This window comes from Leucoraja erinacea, chromosome 20, assembly GCF_028641065.1.
Source record: "Leucoraja erinacea ecotype New England chromosome 20, Leri_hhj_1, whole genome shotgun sequence".
In the NCBI taxonomy this organism is placed as follows: Eukaryota; Metazoa; Chordata; class Chondrichthyes; order Rajiformes; family Rajidae; genus Leucoraja; species Leucoraja erinaceus.
In genome coordinates this window covers 94,528-121,727 of record NC_073396.1, presented here as the reverse complement: position 1 = coordinate 121,727, position 27,200 = coordinate 94,528, and the positions used below count along the sequence as shown (strand labels likewise).

Below are 27,200 nucleotides of genomic sequence, written 5' to 3'. Positions count from 1 at the left end.
GCCCCTTGTTTAAGTGTACCTTGTACTAATAACTGGTGACATGAACATTCTGTTTCATTCCCCAGGGGTTATTCCACTGGAAGATCCCAGTTCATTGAATGGTCCTGTCCAATTGGTTAACGTAAAATCCATGTACAGAAGTTCTTGCTTCAGTGAAGATCAAATGGCGAAGCCAATAAAGGCGTTTACAGCAGACTTTGTGAGACAGCTTCTGATTGGCCTCCCAACTCAAGCACTTGGACTAACCCTTTGTAGTTATATCAGTGCCCTTGGTGTGGACATTATTGCGCAAGTGGAAGCTAAAGACTTTGGTGCTGAAAGTAAAGTCTCTGTGGATGACCTTTGTAAGAAAGCAGTGGAACACAACATTCAAGTTGGCAGATTTTCACAACTAGTTATGAACAGAGCCACTGTTCTGGCTAGCTCGTATGACACTGCGTGGAAAAAGCATGACCTGGTTCGCAGGTTGGAGACAAATATTGCATCATGTAAGACCTGTTTTCAGAGGGTACAGATACAGATCGCCATGTTCCAGGTAACTATGCTTTTTTTTGTAATTAGTGTACGGGAATGCATTTTTGTTTAACAAAATTCAGTGCTGGAGGAACTCAGCAGATCACATAGAATCATATAGCACAGAAACTAGCCCTTCGGCCTAACGTGCCCATGCCATCCAAGATCCCATGTCTACGCTAGTCCCGCATGCCTGTGTTTGGCCCATATCCCTCTAAACCTTTCCTATCAATGTACCTGTCCAAATGTCTTTTAAATGATATGTCAGCGGGTGAAGTAAGTGGATAGGCAGTGTTTCAGGTCTGGAACCTTCAGTCTGAAGAAGGTCCCGATTCGAAAAGGATTTCAGCATCTACTGTTTCTTGCATCTTCACCTTTTTAAGGTACGCTTCCTCTGGGCATTTGTACACTAACCCTAAGGTCAGGTCGGGGGGAGTTCCCACCGCCACGGGTACCATGTAATCCCATGCTACTTGCTCCATGGTCGGATAGTCGGCGACTAAACTGTCTCCCCCACCTGGTTGCCAGGTGAGGAGGGGGCATTGGACCCCCAGCAGGACCAAAAACAAGACCTGTCAAAGGGTGGATGAGCTCGTAGCGAGCCAACGGCCATCCAGACTTCAGTAGAAGTTGCGATCACTGTCGTACAGAGCATTGTAAGACACCGTGCCCGTTGATATTGTCAACAATGATGATGATAACCCTCACCCTGGGCAGTACTGGGTAGAAGAAAAACCAGTTGCTTTAAACAAATTATTGTTCCTGTAATACATCAAGCAATAAGCGAGTTTGGTATCTCGATAAACGCAAGGAATCATGGGATTTGTCAAAGGTCATTCAAGATTAAAATAAATTTGTTAACTATTCTACCAAGGAATTAATCTAGAATTTTGTCAACTCAATAGATTCCTTTCTTGTTCTGCTGTTCACACATTACTTACAGTCCCGGTTCCAGTTCAGTTCATCAATCTGCAATTATGAGATATTCATAAAGTTAAAGAATTTATTATTTTTATTTAATCCTTAAAGTGTTTGCTACTGGAATAAGAATATATTAGTTGTGTTTGAAACATTTTTTTATCTTTATTCATAATTTATGTGTAAAAATATATTTAACCTGAGGTAGGCAGCGACTGTATCAGTGTGATGTGGACTGATGCTTTACCTATGAATGTACCGTTAAGGCAAAGATTCATCTCCGAGGAAAACTGAGCACAGGGTTGGCCCAGTGAAGGAGCCGCCAATCCGATATAAGACATTTAACTGGGAAATGCCTGCCCTTTAGTATTGGATAGATTGAGTGGAGGGTCTGTGCTGTTCCAAGTTTGCGGTGGTTGCGGTGCGTTTCCCCCAGCTATCTAGCCCAGTGCACGTAGACCAGCACAGTTCACCAGCCCTTGTTAGCAGAGGCCCTTTGTGCAGGTGTTACTTGAAGCCCAAAGGTTTTGTGGAGGTTCTGTGTTAGGATCGGGCACACAGCGAACTAGCGAGAGGGCTGTCAGATCAGATCAGCCCAGGTTGCCAAGTGGCCGAAGGGCGGAATTTAATGGGTCATTATTAAACTGTTCCATCTGTGCTGCATCTCCAGCTCTCCCTCTCCCATATTCCTCACCCCAACTGTCGACAAAGAAAACTGACTGAGAAAATGCTTCCACTCGTATTACGGGTTGGCTCCGCATTTGCCCACTTGCTGGGGTGGGCAGCGCCACCTTCAGATCAGTCAATTCAGTTTTATTTATCATATGTAGGTTAACAGGGGGTCAACGGTACAATAAAATGTGTTTGACAAGACAACGGGTCACCTCAGCAATGATATTACAAGGAAAAAATTAAGGTTAAAAAAAGATAAGATAAAAATGACCTTGGTAAATAAAAGACTATAATAAAATAATGCGTTTATGAGTTCAGAAGCCTGATGGCATGATAATAAATGCTCTTAAGTCTGGTAGTGCGTGTAGCCATGCTCCTATATCGTCAGCCTGACGGTAACAAGGAGAACAGTCTGCGTGCTGGGTGGCTGTGGTCCTTGATGATGCTGTGTGCCTTCCGCAGGCACCGCCGGTGGAAAATGTCCTGAATGGCCGGGAGACAGTTGCCAATGATGTGCTGTGTCTCCTTCATCACTCTCTGCATTTCGTTGTCTCTGTAATGTACACTGACAATGACAATTAAAATTGAATCTGAATCTGAATCTGTAGTGATTTGCGGCTGTGGGCAGAACAGTTCCCGTACCAGACTGTGATGCAGCCCGTCAGCAGACTCACGATGGTGCATCTGTAGAAGTTTGTGAGCATGCTCGCATTCATGCCAAACTTCCTCAGTCTTCTCAGGAAAAAGAGCCGCTGGCGGGCTTTCTTAGTTATTGTGTCCATGTGCGGTGTCCATGAGAGGTCCTCAGTGATGTGCACACCGAGGAACTTGAAGCTGCTGACCCTTTCAACCTCAGCATCACCGATGTGGATGGGGAGGTGACCACTCCCCTGCTGTCTCCTGTTGTCCACGATCATCTCTTTAGTTTTGCTGACATTGAGAGAGAGGTTATTTTCCTGGCACCAGCTGTTTAGTGCCTTTACCTCCTCTCTATAGGCCGTCTCATTATTGTCTGATGAGGCCCAGGATGGTCGTGTCATCAGCAAAGTTTAGGATGATGTTTGAGCTGTGCTTAGCAGTACAGTCGTGCGTGAACAGGGAGTACAGGAGAGGACTGAGCACACAGCCCTGTGGTGCACCTATGTCGAGGATCAGTGAGGAAGAGGTGTGGCTGCCAATTCTCACCACCTGGGGCCTGCCCGTCAGGAAGTCGAATATCCAGCCGCAGATGGAGGTCTCCAGTCCAAGATCAAGGAGCTTGGGGACAAGTTTTGCGGGAATGATGGTGTTGAATGCCGAGAGCGAGAATAGGCCCCGTCAGCTGGGGAGCTGCGACCCACTCCTCGAGTGAAGCCTCGAGTTTCGCTACGGTTCAAATGGCTGCAAATTCTCATAATTATCACCGCCCAGTCACCCGGACCCGGCTCCCAACTGTGTGTCCTGACAGACTGGAACCAACCCCAGAGGCTGGTAAAGTGACATCATCTTTATTTAAGCCAATCCACCTCGAAAGTTTAACCAGCCTGTTCGAATCCAATCTGATCTTTCCAACCTACCCCCCACAATGCACATTCTCCTCGTTTCCTTCAACCCTGGAATGTTGTTTAGATAGGAATGTAAGGACTGTCTCAAATTGGTTGACTGCACAATTTGTAAGTCGTGTAAATCAATATTGAGTTTGAATGGCTGTGACTCGGGCTAATGCCAGGGATTTGATAATTGACAGTTTCGTTCCATGCATCCTTGCGTTTTCAAGGCTGGTGCTGTAAACATAGAAACATAGAAAATAGGTGCAGGAGTAGGCTGTTCGGCCCTTCGAGCCTGCACCGCCATTCAATATGATCATGGCTGATCATCCAACTCAGTATCATGTTCCTGCCTTCTCTCCATACCCCCTGATCCCTTTAGCCACAAGGGCCATATCTAACTCCCTCTTAAATATAGCCAATGAACTGGCCTCAACTACCTTCTGCGGCAGAGAATTCCAGAGATTTACCACTCTCTGTGTGAAAAAAGTTCTCCTCATCTCGGTCCTAAAAGATTTCCCCTTTATCCTTAAACTGTGACCCCTTGTTCTGGACTGTGTATTGAGACAATAATTTAAATAGATACAATTGTGGATTTGTACAGCCTGCAATACGCTGTGGCCGACTGCTGACATATTTCACAATTAGATTTATTTATAAATCTCATTGAAATGAATACGCAGGTCCGTACACACACAGTTGCTCAGCTGGCGAGAATGTTTATCCCGAATGACCCATGACCTGGGCATGCGCAGTTGTAATACTGAACTCGCTTATTCTAATGCATCCCTGGAATCAATTTGATGTTAGATCACCAGTGTTTGTGCTATCCCTTTTAATTTTTTAACAGGGACAAGTTCATTTTAGCGGCATCCAGATTAATACTATTTATTTAAATAAAAAATGAGGTTGCTGTATTCGAGCAGTAAATAACAGCAACACCTACTGTTTTCTGTTTTTGTAAATGTCCTTTTACAATTATTTTCCAGTTATTGTCTGCATTACAAAGCCTAACTGAGTGTGAGTATATGGCATTAATTTTAACTAAATGTTCCGTTGTTTCCATTAGTGGCAGCATGAAGATATTCTTATGAATAGAACTCAGCCCGTTTCCACAGTTACACCTCCACCTCGCACAGGAATTCTTTCCAACATGAAAAAGAAATTGCATGCACTTAGCCAGCTGGAGGTTTCTGTTTCCACAGTACAGGTAAATTACTTATCTTTCAACGTTTTATAGCTCTGGCTTATTGGTGGGTGAATAGGCCAATGATAGGTCAAACATGAGCCTTTTGCATTGCTTTCTGGTGAGGTGTTTTGTATTTAAACTGATATTGCAAATTCATGTGGAAGATATATATTCAACTCGATGGAATCGGGCATAATCACAAATATGGTGCATGGTAACTATTAAAATGTGATTTCTGCAAATACATTATGTGTGCAAATTGTTATTCTCTTCAGTGACTGTTTTACTATGTCCTAACATTAATCCACCGTCAGACATTTTTAAATGGTGCTGCTATTTTTGAAATCCTATGGTCCTTTTTCCCTTTAATTTCAGTTTGAATACAATCTCACCGTTTTTCCTCAATGTATAATTTTCTCAGCTGAATTTTTTAAGGATGTAACAAGTAAAGTGGACAAGGGAGAGCCAGTAGACTTTCAGAAAGCCTTTGATAAGGTCCCACACTGGAGATTAGTGGGCAAAATTAGAGCACCTGGTATTCGGGGTAGGGTATTGACATGGATAGAAAATCGGTTGGCAGACAGGAAACTAAGAGTAGGGATTAACGGGTCCCTTTCAGAATGGCAGGCAGTGACTAGTGTGGTACCACAAGGCTCGGTGCTGGGACCGCAGCTATTTACAATATATATTAATGATTTTGATGAAGGAATCAAAAGTAACATTAACAAATTTGCAGATAACACAAAGCTGGGTGGCAGTGTGAACTGTGAAGAGGATGCTATGAGGATGCAGGGTGACTTGGACAGGTTGGGTGAGTGGGCAGATGCATTATAATGTGGATAAATGTGAGGTCATCCACTTTGTAGGCAAGAACGGGAAGGCAGATTATTATCTGAATGGTGTTAAGTTAGGAAAAGGAGAAGTAGAGAAGGAGAAGGGGTCATAGTTTAAGGATAAGGGGGAAATCTTTTAGGACCGAGATGAGGAAAACTTTTTTCACACAGAGAGTGGTGAATCTCTGGAATTCTCTGCCGCAGAAGGTAGTTGAGGCCAGTTCATTGGCTATATTTAAGAGGGAGTTAGATGTGGCCCTTGTGGCTAAAGGGATCAGGGGGTATGGAGAGAAGGCAGGAACAGGATACTGAGTTGGATGATCAGCCATGATCATATTGAATGGCGGTGCAGGCTCGAAGGGCCGAATGGCCTACTCCTGCACCTATTTTCTATGTTTCTAAGTACAATGAGATCTGTGTGTCCTTGTACATCAGTCACTGAAAGTAACCATACAGGTACAACAGGCAGTGAAGAAAGCTAATGGCATGTTGGCCTTCATAAAGGGAGGAGTTGAGTATAGAAGCAAAGATGTCCTTCTGCAGTTGTACAGGCCACACCTGGAATATTGTGTGCAGTTTTGGTCTCCTAATTTGAGGAAGGGCATTCTTGCTATTGAAGGAGTGCACTGTAGGTTCACGAGGTTAATTCCCGGGATGGTGGGACCAGTCATATGATGAAAGAATGGAGCAACTGGGCTTGTATTCACTGGAATTTAGAAAGATGAGAGGGGATCTTATTAAAAACATCAAATTATTATGGGATTGGGCACGCTAGATGCAGGAAACATGTTCCCGATATTGGGGGGAGTCCAGAACCGGGCCACAGTTTAAGAATAGGGGGTAGACCATTTAGAACTGAGATGAGGAAAAACCTTTTCACACAGAGTTGTGAATTTGTGGAATTCTCTGCCTCAGAAGACAGTGGAGGCCGATTCACTGGATGCATTCAAAATAGAGTTAGAGCTCTTAGGGCTAGCGGAATTAAGGGGTATGGGGAGAAGGCAGGAACGGGGTACTGATTGTGGATCATCAGGCATGATCACATTGAAATGCGGTGCTGGCTCAAAGGGCCCAATGGCTTCCTCCTGCGCCAATTGTCTATGTATCTATGTATATATGTATCTGTCAGAAATATAACAATACATGATGGCTCTTTGTCACACAGGAGAAACTGGCAGCATTGGAAGCCAGCATTGAGCAACGCTTGAAATGGGCAGGAGGTGCTAATCCTGCTCTGGCACCTGTTCTCCAAGATTTTGAGGCAACGATCTCTGAAAGGAGAAATCTGGTAGTGAAGGAAAGTCAACGTGCAAACCAAGTACGTATACGCTTGCCCCCAGAGCCACTCCAAGGCTTGTTCATTTCCCAACCTGAACACTCAAATGTTGCACGGGTTCACTGCGTGACGTATTCACACCCCTTTGATATACAGGAAAAGATTACATTTGATACAATATATGGTTTATTTCATGTAATGTAATATCTTTTATTGTGAAGTAACCTTCAAGACGCAGCCCAGACCATCACACAAACCTTCCTCCCTTCCATTGACTCCATTTATACTTCACGCTGCCTCGGCAAGGCCGGCAACATAATGAAGGACGAGTCTCACCCTGGCCGCTCCCTCTTCTGCCCTCTCCCATCAGGCAAAAGGTATAGAAGTGTGAAAACATACAACTCCAGATTCAGGGACAGAGTCGTCCCAGCTGTTATCAGGCAACTGAACCATCCTACCACAACTAGAGACCAGTCCTGAACTGCTATCTTTGGAGAGCCTCGGACTATCTTTGATTGGACTTCTTCCAATGGTCTTTTAATCCCACCAATGGATTGTCAAATCAAGCAACACTGGAAATAATGAAATAATGTATTCACAACACAAGAGGATTAGTTCAGGAGCTTTTCTAATGTAATCTCTCAAAATATTTCAACTTTAGTTTATTGCCATGTTTGTACCGAGGTACATTGAAAAGCTTTTATTGTGTGCCAACCAGTCAGCGGAGAGACAATACATGATTATAATCGAGCCATTCACAGTGTACAGATAAATGATAAAGATAATAATATGAATGAGTGACGTGCGGTGAGGTCAATGGCTGGGGAGGCACTGGCTAGTATCAGAGCCAGATTTACACACATATGAACCCAATAGAGGTAGCTTAAATTCACCATCCAATTGGCAGGTTGCACAATGACTACCATATGTTTCATATTTCATATCAGCATTCTTTACAACACATGCATACAGGTTATTGATTGGGGACGATCAGCCACGATCACAATGAATGGCGGTGCTGGCTCGAAGGGCCGAACACCGCCCGAGGCTGGAAAGTCAGCGCCACCAGCGGTGGAATGCAGTACTGCGCCGCCGCTGTTGAAGCTGGCTAACGTGGAGGGAGAGGGAGGTAGCGTCAATTACGTTGGCTGTGTCTACGTAATTGACGCTCGCTCTTCCTCCACCGGTCTCAAGACACGCCCCCTTGTGAGGCAGATGTGATCGCTGCCTCCCCTGGAGCTTATCCATTACAGTTTTATGTGAGACCAGCGAGCACAAATGTAATATCTTTATATGTGAAATACGTTACTTGGACTATGGAAGGTAAGGACATGTAATGAAGCGGTCTACAAACATTACTTTGGTGACATACATAGAGATAGTAACAGCCACACGCTTATTGCCCGCGTTCCATACAGTTTCTGAGGGGTTGCACAATCGGAGAGGCTCAGCTCGTTGCTGCCTCGCCTCTCATCTCTTCCTGTATTTGCAGCGGAGCTCCGAAAATGTTGCGATTTTGACTATAAAAAATGATTAGATTCATATAGAAATGACATTTATAATAGATCTTTATATTTATTTTATTTTATTTTTCTTTACTTTTCTTAATAGCAATTTTCATTGGGAGTATGACAGGTGAGGCCCTGCCTCCCCTGACCGCACATCTCTGATATGAATAACATTTAGTGCAAGATAAAGCCAGTAAAGTCATAAGTGATAGGAGTAGAATCACGCCATTCTGCCCATCAAGTCTACTCCGTCATTCACTCGTGGCTGATCTATCCCTCCCAACCCCATTTTCCTGCCTTCTCCCCATAACCTCTGACACCCGTACTGATCAAGAATCTATCTCTGCCTTAAATATATCCAGTCTTTCATTATTTCCAGTGTAATTTGATTTGACAATCCATTGGTGGAATTAAAAGTTAAAGCTTGTTTTGCTTCCTTTGAGTGGAAAATAACGTGTGCCCCAATGGATTGGCACAATTAGTTTGTTTCTAGATTTGAATCCACACTAAACTAACACCGTTACCCATATGAATTGTTCTCAATTATATTTCGTAGTAGTGCAACTCGAGTGGCCCCAAATTACTTATTCCTGCCACATCCTCTCCTTTGATGCTTTTAGTCTGTCCAGTTTAATGCAAGGTAGTTTCGTTTTTATGGCAGGTAGTTTTTATATTTTAACAAAATGGTTTCATTTCCACAGAATTCGGTCATCTGGAGCAAACATATTCAAAAACTGATCTTTTTCAAAACATTTTGAACTCTGCTAATTTAAAACACAAGTTTTAAATCTGCAACTACTCTTAAAGAGAAAATGTTAAATATTCGTGTGGATCTTTAGATTGTTATGACAAATAATTTTCTTATGATCGTTGAAATTTGTTCCAATATTTATTCTGGAACTCCTTATTTTTAGGTAATTGGGCAGTAAACCTAAAGGGCAATTAGACTTTGCACTAAGACAAGACGGAGAGGTGATGGAGGAATAGAATTGGTTCTTCTCTCTGTCAATTTCAGTAAAGGAATCTGATGTGATGATATCTCTCTCCTCGTGTGCTTTTTAAAATGGAGCCTATGCTCGGATTGTATTTTGGACACTCCGAATGTGCATGGTTAGCTTCATGTAGTGCCACAGTCTAGCACGGTTAAAAGAATTTTACGAGAGGATAACAGGGTTTGATAACTGATGTAAGTGATGAAATGTGGGAAATAGATTCAATGGCATGGACTGGTGTTGCCAAATGGCTGCTTCAATGCTGTGCTTGTATGAAATATACACCTGATCATAACTTATTAGAAGTATGTTTATAAAAGGAGTAATGCTTGAAATAGAGCACAGGTTATTTTACTGCCTCTTAAATTGTTTCTTGTTTGCCCAGGTGACTTTCCTCTGTAGCACAATACTCCATTTTGAAAGTTTACGAACACGGACAGCAGAGGCCTTGAGTTTGGACACTGCACTGTTTGACCTAATAAAACAATGTCAACAAATGTGTTCATTTGCATCGCAATTTAGCAGTTCAGTTTCTGACCTTGAACTTCGGCTACTTAAGCGTTTGGTGAGTTGAAATAGACTGTTTAAAAAAGAATTAGCACAAGCCTGTGTAATTTTTATTTCAAATAAGCTTTTACAAAGGGTTTCATAATCTGTGTCATAAGAAAATCCTTATACTGGAATTTGCTGAAGTAGATAAACTGGTAATCGTCTTGCACTGATTTATTTTAGCACATTCACGGTCATCTCATGGGTTTGTGGAGAATTAAATCATTTAACAATTTGGAGAGATGATAGTTTCTGAGATTGCAGTATAGAGAAGTGCCCAGGATTGGGTGAGTGATGCCACCAGCAGAGGTGGGGGGGGGGGGGAGTCGTCACTTTTGGTCACATCCAACATGAGTTGAGAGCCCCTGAGACTTGGGCAGTAGGTCAACATATGGCGCAGCAGTGGCTAATCACTGGCAATAAACGGCTGTCACCATGACCAGAATCTGCTCTAACCTTGATCTCATCTGAGTGTCTGCATGGTTCACATCAGCCCCCACAGGCAACTGTTGCATGATGCCCCTATGATTCACTGTAGACTGAGATTGTTCAACTGAGTTCAGTTTCATCATTTTGTTGCTGCTCCATTTGATTTCTTGAAGAATTCAGTTGTGGGATTTCACAAGAAATCATTGGCAGAGTGAACCAGTGATATTGCAACTTCTTTGTGTTTGTGTGATACCTGAATTTGCAAGAACTTACCAGCAAAAATCCAGGCTGTTATTTTATCAGTTAGAGAGCACAATTAAAAGATGCAGTTCTGTTCCTGATTGCTTGTGATTTTTGTTGGTCACTACCTACCCTACTAGCATCAGGCTTTCCTTTTTAAGATCATAAGATGTAGGAATAGAATTAGGTCTTTCGGCCCATCGAGTCTACCCCACCATTTGATCATGGCTGATTTACTTTTCCCTTTCAACCCCATTCTCCTGCCTTCACATAATCTTTGACGCACTTATCAATCAAGAACCTATCAACCTCTGGTATAAAATAAAAAACAATGGTGACCTCCACAACTGTCTGGCAATTAATTCCATATATTCACCCCCCCTTTGTTAAATAAATTCTTCTTTATGTCCCTTGATTCCGAGACTGTTCTCTCTGGTCCTAAACTCTCCCACAACTGGAAATATCCTCTCCACATCCATGCTATTAAGGCCTTTCATTATTATGCGAGTTTCAATGAGAACCCACTTCATCTTTCTAAACTCTAGCGAGTACATGCCCATGCTCCTCGTACATTAACCCAAACATTCCCAGGATCATTCTCTTGCTGCTGCAAGAAAGAATTTCATAGTTCTGTTTCGGGACAGATGACAATAAAATACTCTTGACTAAACCTCCTCTCAACCCTTTCCAACGGCAGCAAATCCATCCTCAGATATGGGGCCCAAAACTGCTCAAAATATTCCAAATGTCGTCCGACCAGCGTCTTATAAATCGACAGCATTATATCCTTGTTTTTTTTATATTCTAGCCCTCTCGAAACGAAGGATATCATTACATCTGCCTTCCCTACTGACTCAATCTGCAAATTAACCTTTTGGGAATCCTGCACCAACACTCCTTGCACCTCCAATTTCCGAATCCTTTCCCCATTTAGAAAATTGTCTACACTTTTATTCCTTCTATAGAAAGTGCATGAGTGTACATTTTGTTATGCTGTATTCCATTTTCCATGTCTCTGCCCATTCTCCCAACCTGTACAACTCCTTCTGCAGAGTCTCCTCAATACTACCTGCCCCTTCACCTATCGTCATATCAGCCGCAAACTTGGTCACAAAGCCTTCAATTCCATCTCAGATCCTCCTGGATGTTTCCTTTCATTTAATTTCATGTTTTCTAGTTTCATTTTCAACCTTTGCATCGTTTCCAATTGTCGCACGTGATAGGAGGATCTTGACGTCTAAACTTGCATCGCATTGATTGAGATGCTGAGAGATGAGTAGTGCATTACATTTTTTGGCAAAAATGAGGAGTGATTAAATTTTTGCAAAAAAGATATTTTGAAAAGATCTTTAATAGAGCAGTGCACATTCAGGAGAATTCCATTACTTTAAAGTCAAAGCAGCTAAAGGTTCAATGGAATAAAAAGGAACTGCAGGTGCTGGTTTATACCAAAGATAGACACAAAATAGGAGGAGGAAATAGATAGGTGATGTTTTGAGTTAGGACCCCTCAGACTGATTATAGGGAGGGGAGGGGGGGGGGGGGGGGGGGGAAGACCAGGACAAATCGGGGCCGGCAATGCATAACGTCAGGCAGGTGGTTCCCTGATAGGCCAATTGTTGGCCAGGGATTGTGTGATCCCAAGAGGGATACATCGTTGTAAACCTTGGAAGTGGTTCACTGATGTTTATTGGAGGAATGGGGGAGCAAGGTGGGGGTAAAACTAGGGTGGAGAGTGTATGTAGAAGTTGCTAATTCAACATTCATGCTGCTGGGTTACAAGCCTGGCAAATTGATAGGTGGATGCAGGTAAGGGGGCTGGATTGGTAGATGGGTGGACAAAGGCCAGAGATGAAAAGAAGACAAAGTCTGTAGGAGAGGCGTGAAACCAGTGGAAGGGTCAGGCGGGGGTTGGGTGGGAGAAATGGGTGAGCATTTGGGTAGGCAATAGGGAAGTGGAGGGGGAGGTGGTGAGATTAAGTCATAGAAACATTGAAAATAGGTGCAGGAGGAGGCCATTCGGCCCTTCGAGCCAGCACCGCCATTCATTGTGATCATTGCTGATTGTCCCCTATCAATAACCCGTGCCTGCCTTCACCCCATATCCCTTGACTCCACTAGCCCCTAGAGCTCTATCTAACTCTCTCTTAAATCCTAGTGACTTGGCCTCCACTGCCCTCTGTGGCAGGGAATTCCATAAATTCACAACTCTCTGAGTGACAAAAGTTTTTTCTCACCTCAGTCTTAAATGACCTCCCCTTTATTCAAAGACTTTGACCCCTGGTTCTGGACTCGCCCAACATTGGGAACATTTTTTCTGCATCTAGCTTGTCCAGTCCTTTTATAATTTTATATGTTTCTATAAGGCCCCCCTCATCCTTCTAAACTCCAGTGAATACAAGCCTAGTCTTTTCAATCGTTACTCAAAATTGGAAACGATCTTTGAGTCGTTACTCAAAATTGGAAAATTCAATGTTAATAGCATTAGATAATAAGCAACTTGAGGTGCTATTCTTCTAGTCTGCACGTGGTCTCTGGCAATGGAGGTAGCCCAGGACAGCAGGCCTTGGTACAAGTACAAGAGTTTGGTGAAATGGTTGCCTAGTCTACGTTCTGTGGCGCCAATGTAAAGTAAGCCGCTTTGGAAGTAATAAAAGCAGTAGATGAGGTTAGAGGAGGTGCACATGAACTTCTGTTTCACCGTAAGGCTGCTTGGATCCCTGGATGGATGTGACGGACCAGGTGTAGGAACAGCTGTTACATCAACTTTGATTGCAGGTGAAAGTACCTGGGGAGGGGGTGGTTTGGGTAGGAAGTGATGAGTGAACCAAGGCATTACAGAGGTATCAATCCATGGAAAGCAGAAAGAGTTGGGGATGGGAAGATGCGACCAATGGTGGGATCACATTGAAGGTGGTTGTATGGATACGGAGCATGTGGATGAAAGGTTATGGTTAGAGGATCTCTCCTTGTTCTGTCTTGGGAGAGTGGGAACTGACAGTAGAACTACTCACAGGAGATACTGATGAGGGATTCATCTACAGCAGCTAGGGAACAACCATCTTTACTAAAGAAAGAGGTGATCTCAACTACCTCCTCTGGCAGCTTGTTCCATACATCTGCCACCGTTTGCGTGAAAACGTTCCCACACGGATTCCTATTAAATCTTTTCCTCTTCACTTGGATCCTATGTCCTCTGGTCATTGATTCCCCTACTCTGGGCAAGACTGCATCTACCCAATCTAGTCCTCTCATGATTTTGTACACATCTATAAGATCACCCCTCATCCTCCTGCGCTCCATGGAATAGAGACCCAGCCTACTTAATCTCTCCCTATAGCTCACACCCTCTAGTCCTGGCAACATCCTCGTAAATCTTTTCTGAACCCTTTCAAGCTTGACAATATCTTTCCAATAACACGGTGCCCAGAGCTGAACACAATATTCTAACTGCGGTCTCACCAATGTCTTATACAACTGCAACATGACCTCCCAACTTCTATACTCAATACTCTGACTGATGAAGGCCAAAGTGCCAAAAGCCTTTTTGACCACCTTGTCTACCTGCGACTCAACCTTTAAGGAACCATGCACCTGTACTCCTAGATCCCTCTGCTCTACAACACTACCCAGAGGCCTACCATTCACTGTGTAGGTCCTACCCTTGTTCAATGTCCCAAAATGCAACACCTCGCATTTTGTATTAAATTCCATCGAACATTTCTGCGACCACCTGTCCAATCTATCTAGATCCTGCTACAATCGTTCACAACCATCTTCACTATCTCTAAAACCGCTAACTTTAGTATCATCAGCAAACTTGCTAATCGTGTCCTGTATGTTCCCATTCAAATCATTGATTTAGGTGACAAACAGTAACGGGCCCAGCACCGAACCCTGTGGTACACCACTAGTCACAGAACTCCTGTCTGAGAAGCAACCTTCCACCATCACCTTCTGCATCCTTCCATGCAGCCAATTTGCTATCCAATTGGCTATCTCTCTTTGGATCCCATGCGATATAACCTTCCAGAGCAGTCTACCATGCGGCACCTTGTCGAAAGCCTTACTAAAGTCCATCTATACAATATCTACAGCTCTGCCCTCATCAAACTTTTTGGCCACATCTTCAAAAAAATTCAATCAGATTTGTGAGACGGGACAAAACGTACAAAACCCATGCTGACTATCCCTAAACACCCCTTGCCCATCCAAATGCCTGTATATCCTATCCCTCAGAATACTCTCCAGCAACTTACCAACTATCAATGTTAACCTCACCGGCCTATAGTTCCCAACATTTTCCCTGCAGCCCGTCTTGAAAAGAAGCACAACATTTGCCACCCTCCAGTCTACCGGCACCTCTCCTGTATTTAAGCATAAATCATAAATTTCAACCAGAGCTCTCGCAATTTCCTCTCTAGTTTCCCGCAATGTCTTCAGATATATCTGATCAGGCCCTGGAGGTTTGTCTACTTTTAAACACGACAGTACCTTCAGTACTTTTTCAATGATAACCCTGATTTCTCTCAAGACACTTCTAGTGACTGCTCCAATTTCCCCTGTCCTCCTGGCTTTCTCCTCGGTTAATACAGAGGACAAATACTAATTTAGGACCTTGCCCATCTCCTGTGGCTCCACACAAAGGTGACCACTTTGATTCCTGAGAGGTCCCACTCTCCCTCTCCCTCTCCCTCTAACATTTTCCCCCTTATGTATTTATAAAATATTTTGGAATTGTTCTTATTGCTACCCGCCTGAGCTATCTCCTGGCCCCTTTTTGCCCTTCAGATTTTTTAGTGTACTCGTGAGTTCCTGAAACTCCTCCAGGGATGCCCTTGATCCCAGCTACCTATACCTGTCCCATGCATCCTTCTTGTTTATGACTAACGTCTCAGTTTCCCTCGTCAGCCAAGCTTCCTTACTTTTGCCTGTTTTGCCCTTCACTCTAACGGGGACGTACACATCCTCAGCTTTCTTCAGTACACTTTTAAAAACATCTCACTTGGCGGATGTTCCTTTCATAGAAACATAGAAAATAGGTGCAGGAGTAGGCCATTCGGCCCTTCGAGCCTGCACCGCCATTCAATATGACCATGGCTGATCATCCAACTCAGTATCCTGTACCTGCCTTCTCTCCATACCCCCTGATCCCTTAGCCACAGGGCCACATCTAACTCCCTCTTAAATATAGCCAACGAACTGGCCTCAACTACCTTCTGCGGCAGAGAATTCCAGAGATTCACCACTCTCTGTGTGAAAAATGTTTTCCTCATCTCGGTCCTAAATGATTTCCCTTATTCTTAAACTGTGACCCCTTGTTCTGGACTTCCCCAACATTGGAAACAATCTTCCTGCATCTAGCTTTCCCCTCAATTAACCTGCTCCAGTCAACTTGAGCGAGACCTTCTCTCATATGAAAGTCCTGCCATCCCAGGAATCAGTCTGGTGAACCTTCTCTGTACTCCCTCTATGGCAAGAATGTCTTTCCTCAAATTAGGTGACCAAAACTGTACGCAATACTCCAGGTGTGGTCTCACCAAGACCCTGTACTACTGCAGTTGTACAGGGTCTTACTGAGACCACACCTGGAGCATTGTTATTTGAACAATAAAGAGAAATGCATTCTTAAAATGATACGGACACAAAAAGTTGGAGTAACACAGCGGGACAGACAGCATCTCTGGAGAGAATGAATGGGTGACAATTTGGGTCGACACCTTTCATGAGGTTGAATTACACTGAGAGAGAACTATTAGTAAAATATTGTTTTAAAAGAAGCATCTGAGTAATGAGGTATTGCATTTTTTTAAATGTAAACAATATGAGTGAACTTATAGAATTTTTCGAGGATGTAACTAGTAGCGTGGATAGGGGAGAACCAGTGGATGTGGTGTATCTGGACTTCCAGAAGGCTTTCGACAAGGTCCCACATAAGAGATTAGTATACAAACTTAAAGCACAAGGCATTGGGGGTTCAGTATTGATGTGGATAGAGAACTGGCTGGCAAACAGGAAGCAAAGACTAGGAGTAAACGGGTCCTTTTCACAATGGCAGGCAGTGACTAGTGGGGTACTGCAAGGCTCAGTGCTGGGACCCCAGCTATTTACAATATATATTAATGATCTGGATGAGGGAATTGAAGGCAATATCTCCAAGTTTGCGGATGACACTAAGCTGGGGGGCAGTGTTAGCTGTGAGGAGGATGCTAGGAGACTGCAAGGTGACTTGGATAGGCTGGGTGAGTGGGCAAATGTTTGGCAGATGCAGTATAATGTGGATAAATGTGAGGTTATCCATTTTGGTGGCAAAAAACGGAAAAGCAGACTATTATCTAAATGGTGGCCGATTGGGAAAGGGGGAGATGCAGCGAGACCTGGGTGTCATGGTACACCAGTCATTGAAGGTAGGCATGCAGGTGCAGCAGGCAGTAAAGAAAGCGAATGGTATGTTAGCTTTCATTGCAAAAGGATTTGAGTATAGGAGCAGGGACGTTCTACTGCAGTTGTACAGGGTCTTGGTGAGACCACACCTGGAGTATTGCGTACAGTTTTGGTCTCCAAATCTGAGGAAGGACATTATTGCCATAGAGGGAGTGCAGAGACGGTTCACCAGACTTATTCCTGGGATGTCAGGACTGTCTTATGAAGAAAGACTGGATAGACTTGGTTTATACTCTCTAGAATTTAGGAGATTGAGAGGGGATCTTATAGAAACTTACAAAATTCTTAAGGGGTTGGACAGGCTAGATGCAGGAAGATTGCTCCCGATGTTAGGGAAGTCCAGGACAAGGGGTCACAGCTTAAGGATAAGGGGGAAATCCTTTAAAACCGAGATGAGAAGAACTTTTTTCACACAGAGAGTGGTGAATCTCTGGAACTCTCTGCCACAGAGGGTAGTTGAGGCCAGTTCATTGGCTATATTTAAGAGGGAGTTAGATGTGGCCCTTGTGGCTAAAGGGATCAGGGGTTATGGAGAGAAGGCAGGTACGGGATACTGAGTTGGATGATCAGCCATGATCATATTGAATGGCGGTGCAGGCTCGAAGGGCCGAATGGCCTACTCCTGCACCTAATTTCTATATTTCTATGTTTCTATGTTTAAATGGACCTTAATTTGCTAATATTTATAATTTCATACATGAATCATTGTTGGAGGGCTATCATAATATTGGAAACAAGAGCTCTTTTTAACAATCTTTTAATAATCCTCAGTCTTGATATTAATATTGTGTTTTAATTTAAATGCCAGTACTTGTTTGATTGTAATGGATGATTTTATTTCAGACTTGTGTGGTATTTTCCTATTTATTCCAGGCAACCAGTCTTGAACATCCAATAGGAAGTTCCGAATGGCTTTCTTCTGCTCACAAGCAACTGACTCAAGATCTGTCAACTCAGAGGGCAGCGCAGACTGAAAAGGAACAACAGATTGAAGCTGTCTGTGAAACCATACAGACCCTAGTGGATAATATTAAAACTGTGCTCACTGGCCATAACAAACTATTGGCAGATGTTAAACACCTTCTGAAAGCAATGGCAAAGGTAATAATCTTCATTCATTAATGTAGTCTCCAGTTTAATTTTCAGGTAAGTTTGTAGAAATATGGTTGAGACTTACCAAATGCATCATGATTGTTGACTTCAAAACTGAAAACAGAAGATTTGTAGTGCATAATATTTGAGCTGTCTATCTCCAATTGAAACATTAATATTATGATAATTTAAAAAAATTGAGGAAACCTGCTTATTTCTGCCAATTAGATAAACGTTAGGTTACAGTGAACTGCTTCTATAAAATAATATGGCATTAAAATATTACTTTCCTTGTGTAATTTTGTTTTAAATCTGTGGCCACTCTAAAATGAGAATTGTAGATACTTCCAGCACATTTTCTGGGAAGGTAAGAGTTCCTCAAAGTAGGGCCTCAGCAAAGGCAAACAATGTGTGCTCAGACTAGAATAATCATTCAAAAATTCTTGATAATGGCTTCCATTACCTTACCGAAACTTTATGAAATGGGTCACCACTTCCAAAACATGAGAGAATAACATGGTTTTCTCCGAGAACTTCGGTTTCCCACACATTCCAAAGACATAGAGGTTTGTAGGGTAATTGGCTTGGTATAAATGTAAATTGTTCCTAGTGTGTGCAGGATGGTGTTAATGTGCGGGGATCACTGGTCAGTGCAGACTCGATGGGCCAAGGGCCTGTTTCCATGGTGTATCTCTAAGCTAAACTAAAGAACTATTCTTGATTTGAACTTTTTGAATAATATTCAGAAAAAATACTTTTAAAACAGTGACCTAATGTGGATAATGTTAAATGGAATGGATCTGGGTATATTCATAATTTGAATGCCAGCATCAAATGATCAGACTGTAGTTATCCCAGGCACAAAGATACACATGATTGGAATCCCAAGGTGAAATTTATTTTAATTCCAATTGTGAGATTATCATTAGAGTGCTATCTAAATGATTGATATTATGCAGAAGGTTCACTGGTGATATACATCCACCTGACTCCACTGTAGATAAACATGACACCGTGTCTGGAAATGTTCTGAATTTTCTCTTCTGGACAATACAGGCAACCCCTCTATTACGGTGTTTGGGTTACAGGAATTCATCTTTACCTAATTCACATCAGTACCCAAAAGTTTGAGATACGGAATAAAACTCATTGAAAGAACTTGTGTGACTAAAAAGGAAATAATTGAATCAGATTTTTTTCCAACATGGTTCTTGACGCATGTGCAGATGCTTTGCATTACGGAAACTTGAGATGCAGACCATTTTCTAGGGAAGCAGTCTGGGTAATTTAGGAGTCGCCTGTCCTTATTTATTTGCAGGCACATCAAGAATATATTTTCTTTTGATAGAACTTGGGTCACAAGTCAAAGATTATAAAGCTAGAATTCAGAAGATTGAGGGGGGATCTTATAGAAACTTACAAAATTCTTAAGGGGTTGGACAGGCTAGATGCAGGAAGATTATTCCCGATGTTGGGGAAGTCCAGAACTAGGGGTCACAGTTTAAGGATAAGAGGGAAGTCTTTTAGGACCGAGATGAGAAAATCATTTTTTACACAGAGAGTGGTGAATCTGTGGAATTCTCTGCCACAGAAGGTAGTTGAGGCCAGTTCATTGACTATATTTAAGAGGGAGTTAGATGTGGCCCTTGTGGCTAAAGGGATCAGGGGGTATGGAGAGAAGGCAGGGATGAGATACTGAGTTGGAAGATCCGCCATGATCATATTGAATGGCGGTGCAGGCTCGAAGGGCCGAATGGCCTACGCCTGCACCTATTTTCTATGTTTCTATTAGCATGTGTTCTGTAGGTGCCTTGGATGAGATTTATTGATCATCATTAGACATGGGTAAGATGTCGGTAGACTGGAGGGTGGCTACTGTTGTGGCTCTATTTATGAAGGGCTGCAAGGGAAAGCCTGGGAACTATAGACCAGTGAGCTTAGCATCTGTGGTAGGCAAGTTACTGGAGTGGAATTTGCAGGATAAAATATATGCATTTGGATAGATGGGAGCTAATTGGGGATAGTTAGCATGGTTTTGTATGTGGGGGATTGTGGTTTCAGGTTAATTGGCTTGTTAAATTGTAAATTGTCCCTAGTGTGTAGGATAGTGCTAGTGTTCCCACATTGTATCTATCAGAGGCTGGTTCCACATTGTATCTCTAAACACATTAATCTAAAGGATATTGTGAAGCTGGAAAGAGTGCAGAGAAGATTTACAAGGAGGTTTCCAAGACTTGAGGGTGTGAGCTATGGTAAGAGATTGTGCAGGCAAGGAGTGTGAGGTTGAGGGGTGATCTTATAGTTGTGGAAAAATCATGAAGGGAATAGATAGGATGAATGCAAAGTCTTTTAACCAGAATAGGGGAATCAAGAACCAGAGGACAAAGGTTTATGGTGAGATGGGAAAGAGGGATCTTGACTATAACCAATTTATGACTGATATAAAGTATTTGCCTTGCAATTCTATTGAGTTGACCGTTTAGTAATTATGGCCTTCTGCTCCCTATGAATTGGGCAAACATTCCTTCAAGTAATTCCACATGACTTGCAAATTTGAGAGAATTTAGTTCCTTGACATTTGAAAGTGGAAATTGGTGACAAAAAAATGTATGCAAATTAACAGCTCATTTTGCAATTTTATTGAAATGTAACATTTAGTATTTAAAACAATTAATTATTAATATCATCACATTGACATGAAGAGCAGTAGCAATTCCAACTTGTTGGGAATATTTGCAAACAAAAATCATCTAATTCTTCTCATGTTTGTACCTTATTGAAAGGATGAAGAAGCAGCTCTGGGGGACAATGAAGATGTTGCTTATGAAGACAGTGTGCGCCAGTTTTTAGCTGAATACAAGTCTTGGCAAGATAACATCCAAACAGTGCTGTTCACAATAGTGCAAGCCATGGGACAGGTCCGAAGTCAGGAACATGTTGAAATGCTTCAGGAGATTACACCAACTTTAAAGGAAATGAAATCGCAAAGCCTAAAGTAAGCAAGTTAATCAAATAACATTTCAGGTCTAAAAGATTCCTTTGTTATTATTAGTTTAACAAATTTTGGGTGCACCTTAGATACATAGACAATAGGTGCAGGAGTAGGCCATTCAGCGCTTATGGCAGATCATCCACAGTCAGTACCCTGCCTTCTCCCCGTATCTCTTGATTCCGCTAGCCCTAAGAGCACTATCTAACTTTGTTGAATGCATCCAGTGAATCGGCCACCACTGCCTACTGAGGCAGAAAATTCCACAAATTCACAATTCTGTGTGAAAAAGTTTTTCCTCATCTCAGTTCTAAATGTCTAAAATTGTGGCCCCTGGTTCTGGACTCCCCCAACATTGGGAACATGTTTCCTGCATCTAGCGTGTCCATTCCCTTAATAATTTTATATGTTTCTATAAGATTCCTTCTCATCCTTCTAAACTCCAGTGAATAAAATCCCAGCCATTCCATTCTTTCATCATATGACAGTCCCGCCATCCCGGGAATTAACCTCGTGAACCTATGCTGCACTACCTCAATAGCAATAATGTCCTTCCTCAAATTTGGAGACCAAAACTGCACACAATACTCCAGGTGTGGTCTCACTAGGGCCCTGTACAACTGCAGAAGGACCTCTTTGCTCCTATACTCAACTCCTCTTGTCTTACTTTCAGTGACTGATGTACAAGGACACCCAGGTCTCGTTGCACTTCCTCTTTTCCTAATCTGACACCATTCAGATAATAATCTGCCGCCTTGTTCTTGCCACCAAAGTGGATAACCTCACATTTATCCACATTAAACTGCATCTGCCATGCATCTGCCCACTTGCCCAACCTATCCAAGTCACCCTGCATCCTCTTAGCATCCTCTTCACAGTTCACACTGTCACCCAGCTTTGTGTAACCTGCAAATTTGCTAATGTTACTTATAATTCCTTCATCTAAATCATTAATATATATTGTAAATAGCTGTGGTCCCAGCACCCAGCCTTGCGGTACCTCACTAGTCACTGCCTGCCGTTCTGAAAGGGTTCTGTTAATCCCTACTCTTTGTTTCCGGTCTGTCAACCAATTTTCTATCCATGTCAACACCCCAATAGCCCCAATACCATGTGCTCCAATTTTGCCCCTTAATCTCCTGTGGGACCTCATCAAAGTCCAGATACACTACATCTCCACTGGCTCTCCCTTATGCATTTTATTCGTTACATCCTCAAAAAATTCCAGAAGATTAGTCAAGCAAGATTTCCCCTTTGTAAATCCATGCTGACTTGGACTGATCCTGTTACTGCTATCCAAATGCGGTGCTATTACATCTTTAACAATCGACTCAAGCATCTTTCCCACTACCAGTCAGGCTAACTGGTCTATAATTCTCTGCCTCGGGGCAGTGGAGGCCGGATATCTGGATACTATCAATAGAGAGCTAGATAGAGCTCTTAAATATAGCAGTCGGGGGATATGGGGAGAAGGCAGGAACGGGGTACTGATTGTGGATAATCAGTCATGATCACATTGATTGGCGGTGCTGGCTCGAAGGGCTGAATGGCCTACTCCTGCACCTATTATCTATAATTCTCTGCTTTCTCTCCCTCCTTTCTTAAAAAGTGGAATAACATTAGCTACCCTCCAATCCACAGGAACTGAACCAGTATCTATTGAATATTGGAAATTGATCACCAATGCGTCCACAATTTCTAGAGCCACCTCCTTGAGTACCCTGGGGATTAATCAGCCTTCTGTCCCATCAGTCTACCCTACACCATTTCCTGACTAATGTGAATTTCCTTCAGTTCCTCCGCAACCCTAGATCAGTGGTTGTTAACCTTTTTGGGACCAGTAGGCGCATACGTGAATAAAATACTTTATGTGGTATTACCTTTGTTAGATTCCTAAACATGGGCTCAACAAATTGATGTCATTTGTGTCCCCTTCATGACCCCCGGCAAAGCCCCAAACGAGTCACGACCCCCAGGTTAAGAACCACTGCCCTAAATACTCTGTCCCAATGTACATCTGGGAGATTGTTTGTGTCTTCCTTAGTAAAGACAGAACCAAAGTACCTGTTCAACTCGTCTGCCATTTCCTTGTTCCCCATAATAAATTAATCTGTTTCTGTCTGCAAGGGACCCACATTTGTCTTAACTAATCTTTTCCGTTTCACATACCTAACAAAGCTTTTATTATCCTTGTTTATATTCTTGGCTAGCTTACCTTCATACTTCATCTTTTCTTCCCGTATTGCCTTTTTAGTTACCTTCTGTTGGTCTTTAAAAGTTGCCCAATCCTCTGGTTCACGCTCATCTTTGCTATGTTATACATCTTCTCTTTTATAGTGTCCTTGACTTCCCTTGTCAGCCACGGTTGCCTCTTACTCCTGTTAGAATCCTTCCTCCTCTTTGGAATGAAATGATCCCGCATCTTCTGGATTATTCCCAGAAATTCCTGCCCTTGCTGTTCCACCGTCATCCCTGCTAGGGTCCCTTTCCAGTCAACTTTGGCCAGCTCCTCCCTCATGCCTCCGTTGTCCCCTTTGTTCAACTGAAATACTGACACTTCTGGTTTTACCTTCTCCCTCTCAAATTGCAGATTAAAACTTATATTATGGTCACTCCCTCCAAATGGTTCCTTTACCTTACATGAAAAAACCCATGGCAAGCTGTAAATTTCTAAATGGGGTTTAAACTTTTTCTGCAATGTAACCTTTCATGTACACAATGCTGGGCGTGTCAATGTGTTGTAGGGATGAAGTAATATTAAGATGCACCAAAACTGAAAATTAGTGTTTGCCTTTTATGGATTGTGAAATAAAGAGCAGAGCAGAATTGGGTGCTATTGTATAGATGCGTGCATTATTTAACATCCAATTTATATATTATTGCAGTACTGAAATAGTTGCAGTATATTTATCTATAGTTTGGCTATTTTGCCTCTAATTTATTTAGCATTATGTTTTTTTAAACCAGGAGCCAGAATGACATCAATAAAAGTTTGTGTAGGAAGGTACTGCAGATGCTGGTTTACACCAAAGATAGACACAAAATGTTGGAGTAACTCAGTTGGACAGGCAGTATTTGAATGACAGATGCTGCCTGTCCCAGTGAGTTAATAATGGTCTGACTAGTTTAAACGTTTAGATATCTTTTGCTACCCCTGTCCCACTTAGGAAACCATATAACCATATAACAATTACAGCACGGAAACAGGCCATCTCGGCCCTACAAGTCCATGCCGAACAAATTTTTTTCCCCTTAGTCCCACCTGCCTGCACTCGTACCATAACCCTCCATTCCCTTCTCATCCATATGCCTATCCAATTTATTTTTAAATGATACCAATGAACCTGCCTCCACCACTTCCACTGGGAGCTCATTCCACACCGCCACCACTCTCTGCGTAAAGAAGTTCCCCCTCATATTACCCCTAAACTTCTGTCCCTTAATTCTGAAGTCATGTCCTCTTGTTTGAATCTTCCCTATTCTCAAAGGGAAAAGCTTGTCCACATCAACTCTGTCTATCCCTCTCATCATTTTAAAGACCTCTATCAGGTCCCCCCTTAACCTTCTGCGCTCCAGAGAATAAAGACCTAACTTATTCAACCTATCTCTGTAACTTAGTTGTTGAAACCCAGGCAACATTCTAGTAAATCTCCTCTGTACTCTCTCTATTTTGTTGACATCCTTCCTATAATTTGGCGACCAAAATTGTACACCATACTCCAGATTTGGCCTCACCAATGCCTTGTACAATTTTAACATTACATCCCAGCTTCTATACTCAATGCTCTGATTTATAAAGGCTAGCATACCAAAAGCTTTCTTTACCACCCTATCTATATGAGATTCCACCTTCAAGGAACTATGCACGGTTATACCCAGATCCCTCTGTTCAACTGTATTCTTCAATTCCCTACCATTTACCATGTACGTCCTATTTTGATTTGTCCTGCCAAGGTGTAGCACCTCACATTTATCAGCATTAAACTCCATCTGCCATCTTTCAGCCCATTTTTCCAAATGGCCTAAATCACTCTGTAGACTTTGGAAATCCTCTTCATTATCCACAACACCCCCTATCTTGGTATCATCTGCATACTTACTAATCCAATTTACCACACCTTCATCCAGATCATTGATGTACATGACAAACAACAAAGGACCCAACACAGATCCCTGAGGCACCCCACTAGTCACCTGCCTCCAACCCGATAAACAGCCATCCACCATTACCCTCTGGCTTCTCCCATTCAGCCACTGTTGAATCCATCTTGCTATTCCTGCATTTATACCCAACAGTTGAACCTTCTTAACCAACCTTCCATGAGGAACCTTGTCAAAGGCCTTACTAAAGTCCATATAGACAACATCCACTGCTTTACCCTCGTCAATTTCCCTAGTAACCTCTTCAAAAAATTCAAGAAGATTAGTCAAACATGACCTTCCAGGCACAAATCCATGTTGACTGTTCCTAATCAGACCCTGTTTATCTAGATGCTTATATATATTGTCTCTAAGTATCTTTTCCATTAATTTGCCCACCACTGAAGTCAAACTAACAGGTCTATAATTGCTAGGTTTACTCTTAGAACCCTTTTTAAACAATGGAACAACATGCGCAGTACGCCAATCCTCGGGGACTATTCCCGTTTCTAATGACATTTGAAATATTTCTGTCATAGCCCCGGCTATTTCTACACTAACTTCCCTCAATGTCCTAGGGAATATCCTGTCAGGACCTGGAGACTTATCCACTTTTATATTTTTCAAAAGTGTCAGTACTTCTTTTACTTTGAACCTCATAGTATCCATAGCTACTCTACTAGTTTCCCTTACCTCACATAATTCAATATCCTTCTCCTTGGTGAATACCGAAGAAAAAAAATTGTTCAATATCTCCCCCATCTCTTTTGGCTCTGCAGATAGCTGTCCACTCTGTCTCTCCAATGGACCAATTTTATCCCTCCTTATCCTTTTGCTATTAATATAGCTGTAGAAACCCTTTGGATTGACTTTCACCTTACTTGCCAAAGCAACCTCATATCTTCTTTTAGCTTTTCTAATTTCTTTCTTAAGATTCTTTTTACATTCCTTATACTCCTCAAGCACCTCATTTACTTCATGCTGCCTATAATTATTGTAGATCTCCCTCTTTTTCCGAACAAGATGTCCAATTTCCCTTGAAAACCAGGGCTCTTTCCAATTTTTACTGTTTCCTTTCAACCGAACAGGAACATAAAGATTCTGTACTCTTAAAATTTCCCCTTTAAATGTCCTCCATTTCTCTTCTACATCTTTCCCATAAAACAAAATGTCCCAGTTCACTCCTTTTAAATCATCTCGCATCGCATCAAAGTTAGCCTTTCTCCAATCAAAAATCTCAACCCTAGGTCCAGTTCTGACCCTCTCCATAGTTATATTGAAACTAATGGTATTGTGATCACTGGACCCGAAGTGCTCCCCAACGCATACCTCCGCCACCTGTCCAGTCTCATTTCCTAACAGGAGGTCCAGCACTGCCCCTCCTGAACGGAAACCTCTGGAGACCTTGCGCCCCACCCAAGGTTTCCGTGAGGTTCCGGTCACTGAGTCCATGAGTCACCAGAGGTTTTGGTCACATGACCGAAGCGTGAGCTGCATCCACTGATCAAAGATCCTATAGGATCTTTGCCACCGACGACACACACACACACACACAGACACAGACCCAGACACAGACACAGACACAGACACAGACACAGACACACACACACACACACACACACACACACACACTGGAGGCCAGGGACAGCGGAGGAGCGCTGTCTGCGCAATGAAGAGGAAGGTAAACGGCTGTCCCAGAGCACGGTAAGTCCTTTACAGAGCGCGGGAGGGGGTGAGGGGGGAGAGAAGGACAGAGAGAAGGGGAGACAATGGGGGGGAGAAGGAGTGGAGACAGTTTTAAGAAGTTTAATAAAGTTAGCGGGCATTTTACCTTCCGGTGGATCTTCTAAGTCCTGAAAACCAAAGATCCGACAGGATCTTTGCTGAAAA

At 42.6% G+C, this 27,200-nt stretch overlaps 1 protein-coding gene across 1 annotated transcript in view; it reads left to right on the top strand.

The window, feature by feature from the left end:
- Nucleotides 1-27,200, top strand: part of smg1 (SMG1 nonsense mediated mRNA decay associated PI3K related kinase) — a 154,926-nt gene that overhangs the window by 114,513 nt on the left and 13,213 nt on the right. Inside the window, exons 54-59 of the mRNA XM_055651886.1 lie at nt 66-535; nt 4,699-4,839; nt 6,817-6,969; nt 9,813-9,992; nt 17,963-18,190; nt 20,965-21,176. Of these exons, the coding sequence (XP_055507861.1) occupies nt 66-535; nt 4,699-4,839; nt 6,817-6,969; nt 9,813-9,992; nt 17,963-18,190; nt 20,965-21,176 (1,384 nt within the window). The remainder of the gene's footprint in view (nt 1-65; nt 536-4,698; nt 4,840-6,816; nt 6,970-9,812; nt 9,993-17,962; nt 18,191-20,964; nt 21,177-27,200) is intronic.